Here is an 8794-nt window from a genome sequence, read left to right as displayed (position 1 = left end):
TTCTCACAAGAAAGTCACCTCCCGGCATTTCTTTTGACGTATGGATAATACAATTCAGATTCATGCAATACAACATATAGTATTCTTGATTGTTCATCAGCTTCCACCTTCTTCAGCTCAAACATAAATACAACACCGTATTTGTTCGTAGTTTATGTACAAAAATGGGGACCAAGTAAAGCTATTGTATCAATCAACTAGAATCGTGATAACGGTCACCAACTTCAACTTCAGTACGAGTAGTCAGGGCAGGCCTCATGATAACAAGAGCGGATTCATTCGCTCCGGCTTTCAAAGCAGCTCTTCCAGCTTCCAAGAACCTTTTTACTGCATCCTCAGCGTACTGATTAGCTTCACCCACAGTCATGCTTCTCCCAATATCAGGATAGGAATTCAGTATGTGGTCACCATTAAGCTGTGATGCAAGTTGAATCATTTCGATTTGGAATTCAGAGAGTTTTACATCTTCCTTTGGTCCAAATGGCCTTAAACTCATCTCAACTTCCGCGAGTTTTTCTGAAGGCAAAAAATTCCGAAATCGTTAGTTTCATGATCATGCAAGTTCCTTACTTGAAAACAAAGCAACACGGATGCCACTTAAAACACAAAACACCACTATAATCAAGTCAATGTAAAAACTCAAATTACAGGTTAGTAATTATAGCGATCATTAGTTTAAAATGGACAATATGTCATTGAAAGGTTTCACTTCATTACAACGAAGAAGACTTCTACGCAGTATTCTTAACCCTGAAGATAAAGTCCATAGTCAGACCATCAACAAGCTAACAACAAGAAAGAAGTATTTTTATCTACACAAGCTCCAGAAGAAGCCAACAAATAATATAATCCATTAGCGTCGCTTTGTGTCTGGCCAAAAAAGCACTTTCTACTCTCTCATTTAAAATAGTTAGAAAGAAGCTCAAATGTCCCGTGCATTATAAGTTGTATTTTTCATCCACAGGTGCAAAGCATTTAAAATCCAGAGGCATCCTATTTTATAACGGCAATTGCTCGCTTCTAATTATATTAGTTGCATGTTTCCAAAAGAAAAATAAAAATTTGGCCACAAGGATTCATCAACTTCGAGTTCGGAGTGCACCCTCCCGATTCTTTATTCACCTTTTTAGTCACATGATTTTACCCCCTCAGTCATTCAATTCCATCAAAAGATCATGCAATGAAAGAGTTCAACCATAGAACATTTCTCCAAAAAAGAACATTCATTTTCTGCTTTGTGTGGCAATGTTATAAAACAATATTTTTTCCATAACAGGTTTATACCAGTTGTACTTCATATCTAACTGAACAAACTTCAGAAGCATTTGGCTCGGCTTACAAGTTTCAACTACTTGTAACCAATGTTCTAAATTGCGGCCTAGGCGTCTGGGCGTGCCAGAAGCGCCTGGGCGTGCCAGGATGCGCCTGGACACCCTTAAATAGGCCTGATTTGTTTTGAAAAAAATTGTTTGGGGTTTTAATATTTTAAAGCCCAATTAAAAAATTTAAGGTATAAGAGAGACTACCCTAAATCTAACACAGCACCAAAGAAATCGAGAAGCCTTGATGGGAAATATTTGCATCTCCCGTCTTGTGAAGCAACATTTGTTCTACCTCTTTTTCTTTTAGTTTCTTGCATTTCTTGATATATCTGCCTTTGCTCCCTAATGTACATGAAACGGATTCGAAGAATTTTTTGCAAACATCACTGATTCTGATACCATTTTATTAAGCAACTTATTTTATATTCACAACAGATTATGTAGAGAATATTTTGAACGCATTTTAAATTTGATAATGTAGAATCCGATTAACGGCACCTAGTCCCCGCCTAGGCGCTAGGAGCTGGTCTGGCGCCCGACTAGCGCCTAGCGAATTTTAGAACCTTGCTTGTAACACGAACAATCGACAGAGTTTTCGAATATTGTTAAACCAAAATGGTGTTTGCAAATGGATATTGATAATGTAATACATTGTAATATAATGTGCAACGGTATACAAAAAATAAAAGCGCATTCATTGGATGACAAAATTTGAATAAAACGATGCCTATTAGGAACAATGCAACTATGTTTGAATTACTTATTATTGTGTAATTTGCATGGTTGTACATCAAGAATGTAATAAAATAACAAAGATCATACACATTCTCATATTCTTGTTAAGTTACAATTAAGTTTAATTCAAGCTTAATCATTACAGTGAGAATTTTCAAATTCAAATTCATCATTTTGCATATTTAATAATAGATAAAAACTTAATTTTCCATGAGACAAATGACGCTTTAAATAAAGAATTTAAACTGTGCATGTAACAGTTGTAAGTATCGATTCCTTCCGTACACATCCCACAAACATAATCCCAAATCTAAAAATTTCTCACCCACGTTTAAAAATTAAAGCAATTAATCAAACCCGTTTCTAATTATAAATAATAAAATACAGAAACTTTAAAATTTTTCATTCCAAACACAATTTTGAAAAATATATTAAAAGCTATTTTCAAGAGTTTCTAATGATAAATAACAGAAAGTCCAAAGAAATGCCACCAAATGATTGCAGGTTGCCAAACAGGCAAACATTCATTTAATATATCAAGTCATTCACATTTAGTCAATAAACCATAGCTGCAATCATTTTTACCATGTGACAGTGCCAAACACACGTGAGCTCACCTGACTGCAGATTATACAAAAACATGCACACAAACAACAAATAAAATCACAAGGATTTTTTGAAAGACGAAATACCTGGACAGTTGTCACGCGGAGAATCACGCATATAAAAGTAGTTCTCAAAGGTTCCAGCCCATGCATCCCTTTTAGTCAAGAAGTTTGACTTGAGATTAAAAAGCATTTTCACTGTAGCAGGTATGGAAGAGTGTTCATACTGTGAATCTGGGGTTGGGCCACTTGGTTCATGAATCACTGCCGGAAAGAATTATGAATCAGCAAATAATTATTGAGCTATAAAGTCGTTTAAAGAAGGGAAAGAGGACACTACTATAAAAATTCTTTATTAAAATAAGAATACTTCCTTGTATAATGCAGATCGGAAGTAACTTTTCACTTAACTGTGACTCTGAGGAAGTTTCTCCTCAAAACTTAACTCATCTATCCAACCACTGTTAAAACAAGTATAAGTTGTCCATGTTGGGAAGACAGACAAGTAAAGAATCTGCTTTCAATTCCGTCGTTATTAATAAAGGAAACGTGCTGATTTCTTATCTAGGACAGAACCGTTGATCAAATGGTCATGGTGCAATATCTGAAGAGGCTAAGGATACTCTATGAGATAAAATGCAGATTCCACAATAAAATAACTTTCAACCGGAGCAGAGGAGGTGTTAGCTCAGTTCTCCAATTACTTTTATTATAGCATAAGAATTTTTTCTTCTCGAGGAAGACATGCAAATAAAATAGAAGACAAATGCATTGTTTTGATCCTGATAAACCCCTAGACAAAATGGCCTAATGTACTGTACTAGTATTGAAAATATTGAGGGTCAAGACAATACCCAAGTCAAGCTGTATCTACCTTGTTGTTAAGGTTGGATATCTCTGTCATGCTAAAAGGGATGAAAAATATATTCTAATAATATATTACTTGATTACAGATGAAATGGTATAATTTTATATCACGTTTACACATACATTTACATTTTAGAATGAGTTCTACTTCCCAAAAAAACGCCGGTCAAAAAGACATTATAGATCGACAAGGTAAGAGTTAAATAATAGTGGCATTTGAATGTAAGTAGAAAATCATGGTAGATAAGAATATATCAAAAGTACTATCATGTTTCAGCTACAAGTTAAATCACATCGAACTCTAAAAATCTGCATGAAACCAGACAAATGAAACAATTTTGCCAATCTCCCCATAGTTGTCAAGGCGAGAGGCGCTACCAGGCGCGGGCATTGCGCCTGGGGAAATCCCAGGCGCAACGATTTACAAAGGCGAGCTCAGGCGCGCGCCTCAGCTCGCCTTGGAAGGGCTCTCGGGCGCGCCTTAGGTGCGCCTGAGATTGCCTTTTTTTTTTTAAAATTCAGTGACAGAGAAGTTGCATTTGAAAATGCAACTTCTCTGTTTTTTTTTTCTAATATTAACTTAAAATGCAAAAGGCCCAACCCAACCTTAAACCTTAGCAGCCCAGTTAACAAATTAAATATCATGAGACGACAAAAGCAGAAGTGTGCAAACTGCAACAGAATTACAGAAGCCAACAACGTGACAGCGTGAATAAGAGAGGCCAAAAACCATTTATTGAAGAAAGCTCAGGTATCAGTTCTAGGGACTCTGATGATTCGATGGAAGAAGATGAACTTGATTTGGATGATTGAAAAATTTTAATCGTGTTACTTATTATAATGAACTTATTAATTATTTGTTGTTTTGTGTGACATTGTGACTTAATTATTTCGTATTTTAATATATTATTCTAAGATAAATATATTTTTTTAAAAAATAAATAATGTGCGCCTTGCTTCGGTAAGGCGCGCGCCTCGCCTTGCGCCTTGCGCCTCAGGCTCCAGAGCCCTTGTGCGCCTCGGTGCGCCTTGCGCCCTTGACAACTATGAATCTCCCATTAGAAGTCACATCGGTAGCATTAGGTTAGGTTTTCAACTCGGTTCAACTCAAATGTTTTTAGTAGAGAATTGAGATTTGGCAACATAATTTTGAAATGGCGTTTGGTTTAAAATTAGGAAAATTGCTGTGATACATAGAAAAACGATAATTCTAAAGTAGTATTATGATTGTCAGGAAGAAAATTATGACAAAAAAAAAAAAAAATGATGTTACAAAAATATTTTAAATAGTTATCTCTAAAAATTAAAATGTCATAAAGGTTAAACATCTTGAAAAGATTAAACAAACTTACTTTCAGATAGTTCAAGTGGAGCAAGCAAAGCACAGGAATTATTTCAGCTACCCAAATTTCTGGACATAATTACACTTTTATTCCCTAGGCTATATAGCACCAACCAAAGTTGTCAAAGGGTTGCATCCAGCTGCGCCCTTGATAAGGCACGCTTGATGCACTGACTTGGTGACGCCAGGCACAGCCCTTGCAAAAGGCACACTTACGCACGTTACTTGCGCCTTATGCCCATATTAGGCCTAAATGAAATCCAGTTAAATAATCAATATCTCAGGTCTAGAACTCATGGACTAGCTTAACTAAATCTAACCCAATCATGCCAAGTCCAAAATCTTTAATAATTTTTCTTAACCTGCAGTCCTGCACCACGCAAACCACTCTTCTTTCTTTATGCTTCAATAGCAAACGATCCCAGCGACCACTTCTTTAACAGTTCCCACTTTTCTCTGTTTTCTTTGCAACAATATAGATGATTGAAGTTTTAGTCTTTAGTCATGCCAAGTAGTTTGTAAAATATAGTTATGCTGCTATATAATATTATAGTAAAATCCAATTCATGTGAATACATTATAAATGTTTGGTGCTTCTTACTTCGGTACGACCCACCTTGCCTTGTGCCATGCACCTTAAATAACTACGGCAGCAACCTAAATTCCGAGGTTGTTTATACTTTAGCCACCATCACTTACATCTCTTCCTCACCTCAACTCAATAATTCTTACACTTGCCCTTGCAACACAAAAACCATACCTTCTGAATTTCTATTGCGGCATGTAAGTGCCTGATTCTTCTTATATTCAGTAACATTAGCCCAAATTTCAGGGAAACCATGCAAGGAAACAACTATGGACAATCAGAAAATTCTATACTCGCCACAAGCATTATGAAACCATTTGGTCAAGTCACAAGCACAAGATATCTACATAAATAAAACATGAAAACAGCATACCAGTGCCTTTGTCAATCCAGGGGGAAATCAACAATGTGGGCACACGCACTCCAAGCCTATCAAAGGCGAAATAATATGGGTCTGGGCCAATGATACCATCAGGGTTGGGCACTCCAGAAACAGGTGTGGGAACGTGATCGTAAAATCCACCATGTTCATCATACGTGATCAAAAGCGCCATTTCTTTCCATTGGGGACTCGACCTTAGTGTCTCGTATACTTCCTTAACGAACTTCTGCCCCAAGGCGACGTCGTGAGACGGATGATCATCGTTTGCCGGGCAGACCTCCACGTCAAAATATCTCTGCTCGATGACCACATAGTTGGGGAGCTTCCCCTTTTTCGCATGAAGTTTGAATTTTAAACTATAATCATGAAACTTAACTATATTTTTTAGCTTCCTGAGGCTAGAGTAGAACATAGTGGCCGGAATGTTCTGGTAATAAATCCCAAAACTGAGGTCATTTTCTTCCAATGAATCGAAGATGGTCTTCTGAGGGAAGCCATTGATGAGGTCCTTCCTAACATTACTGGAGGCACCGTGGGAGGTGGCGGAATGGACATACAACCTATTCGGCTGAGTCGATGCCGGTACCGACGCGAACCACCGGTCAAGAACGGCAAACTCGTTAGCTAACTGGGTGTAAACCGGTACGAGTTCCGGTTTGAACCCGCTCATGACGGTTTTGGACAACCCCACAACTCCCATACTCTCTGCCTGCTGCACAAACCCGTTCATAGGTGCCGGATTCTCCGACGAATCGTTGCGCCCAAATATCTGTTCTCGTATGGCTTGGATAGAGTGCCCCGGATCGGAGTTGATGAAAACGGCGTCGTCGGTAACGCATACAGGTCGCGAGTTCGGATCGGAAGCGTTGACCCGGTTGAACTCTGCGCCGGTTAAACCGTCTATATCAGGTCGGGTCTTCTTGAGCCAACCCAAGATATGGTCGAAAGAGCGGTTCTCCATGACCAGCACCACAAAGGTTTTGATGGGCCCTTCAATTTTGTGGGTTTCTTTCCTTGGAAAAGGGAAAGATCGAGAAACGGAGAGAGAAAGCAGCAAACAAAGGAAGATGGAAACCACTGAGAGGCTTCGCCTGAAACCCATTTCCCGGCGATGCATAGTTTCACCCGGAAGAAGGAAACTTGATAACCTTCCAAAGTGGGAATCCGCAGTCCCCCTCAATAACACTTGACAGAATTATTCCACTCCCAAGGATAATATTCCCATCTGCATTTGAGTTGGGAACTTCTTGTACGTTTCGTTTACGACGACTGTGACCTCTTCCTTCTTTAACAGTGACATACATATCCAAACTCACCCTTCGATTTTAGTTAAATATAACTATGATCCCTTTTGCATTCGCTATTTAACTTTAAAGCCCCTGCCAATTATTTATTGACATTTGTATTCTGACTCGGGTTTAGGTTGATTTATTAAGATCGACTCACTCCTTTTAAATAGAAACTCGGATTTGTGTCGGGTCATATCAAATCTGTCACTTGATCAGATGAGCCAGGTTCGGGTTGAACACTCATTCTATCGGAAAACTATTGTCATCTCTATTTATCGATGGACTCTCGTCCAACTATCAAATTTAATTCTTAAATGAGTGTAATGATAAGTATGGTGGAATCTAAAGAAAATGAACGATTAAATCTGTCAATGAGAAACAAATAAATTGATGCTTTTTTTTAGATAAGAATTAAATAAAATACTAAAATTAAATTAGCAAGCAAGGAAAAATAATGAATTTAAACGAGAAATAAATAATCAAGATGAATGTAATGAAAAGTGGAATTTAATCTTATCAAGCTCTGATTCAAAGGTTTCAATGTTCAATTATATCACTCACTGGTTATCGGCCAACAAATTATTTATTCATATAGTTCCAAGCAATTAACCTTGGAATTATTGGTATACCACTAAGGTTTTTGTATTTTCTTAATTTAATTGAACAAACATGACGTCCAGTCAAAACTTATCAGTAATTATCTGGGCACGATAGCATTCCGTATTAATTAAAAATAGCATTTTGTTTTATGAAAATAGTTAATTCTGTAAATCTAACCATCGAGATATCTGCAATTGATAAATTCAGTTTTGTTGATTTATTTAGATCAAATATGCTATTATAGCTCAACAGAGTTAATCTACCGTTACTCACCTACCAATTAATAATAATTACGGATAACTGAATTCATGGTTAACAATAGAAAATCATACATCAAATTAATTTGTCATATCAATCGTCATATAACAGTCAAATAAGTAAAATAATAAATCAACAAATGCTTAAAACAAAACAACAATATTAAATTAAGCGCAGTACTTCACAATGATAAAATTGAAATAGAATAAATATACTTTGAATCATAAATTAAACATTAGCCGAGAATGGGTTAGCTTACAATCCCCGAGAAATTAAAGAAAAATATGAAAAACTAGGTTTGTGGATAAGGATGAAAAATTCTTGTGGCTCTCCTTTGTGTTTCACGTTCAAGAAAGAAAAAAAACTAAGATTAAAACTAATGCTAATAGGAAGAATTTGAGTTTTTAAACGGAATAAAAACTTCATCAAATATTTCTTTCTTAATATTACATATCTCTCTCCAAAAGTCTTCCATATATTCAATGTCATAATTAGGACACGTAATATATGGTATAATCATCGTAAAACTCGAGCCCCAATAGCTACAAATCTTGCTGGTCTTTGTTGTCACAAGGTGTGTAAAGTCCAAAATAATACACGTAAAACACATGCATTTATTTAAATTGTTACTTATTTATTTAATTTTAAAATGATTTTAGCGACGCATGATTTATGAAATTGCATTATTTTGAATTATTACAAGTTTATGTGATGCGCGTTAAAATGTTTTCTTGAGTTTTATGTTTCAGACGAATATTCGATGCGGGATCGAGAAAAAGAGATCGACAACGATTTGGACGATTTGTAA

General features: G+C 36.5%; 1 protein-coding gene across 1 annotated transcript; it reads right to left on the bottom strand.

Annotated features, from left to right (window-relative positions):
• LOC140991375 (non-specific phospholipase C1-like) lies at window positions 1-7120 on the bottom strand. Its single transcript, XM_073461298.1, has 3 exons — window positions 5831-7120; window positions 2750-2926; window positions 1-516 (listed from the first exon to the last, which is right to left on the bottom strand). Exons 1-3 carry the CDS (start codon window positions 6954-6956, stop codon window positions 194-196), a joined length of 1626 nt encoding a protein of 541 aa, XP_073317399.1. The 5' UTR covers window positions 6957-7120; the 3' UTR covers window positions 1-193.
• Between the last annotated feature and the right edge of the window lie 1674 nt (window positions 7121-8794).

This window comes from Primulina huaijiensis, chromosome 13 (assembly GCF_012295235.1).
Source record: "Primulina huaijiensis isolate GDHJ02 chromosome 13, ASM1229523v2, whole genome shotgun sequence".
Classification (NCBI taxonomy): domain Eukaryota; kingdom Viridiplantae; phylum Streptophyta; class Magnoliopsida; order Lamiales; family Gesneriaceae; genus Primulina; species Primulina huaijiensis.
Note: the sequence above shows the minus strand (reverse complement) of the source record. Positions and strands in the feature narration are given on the sequence as shown.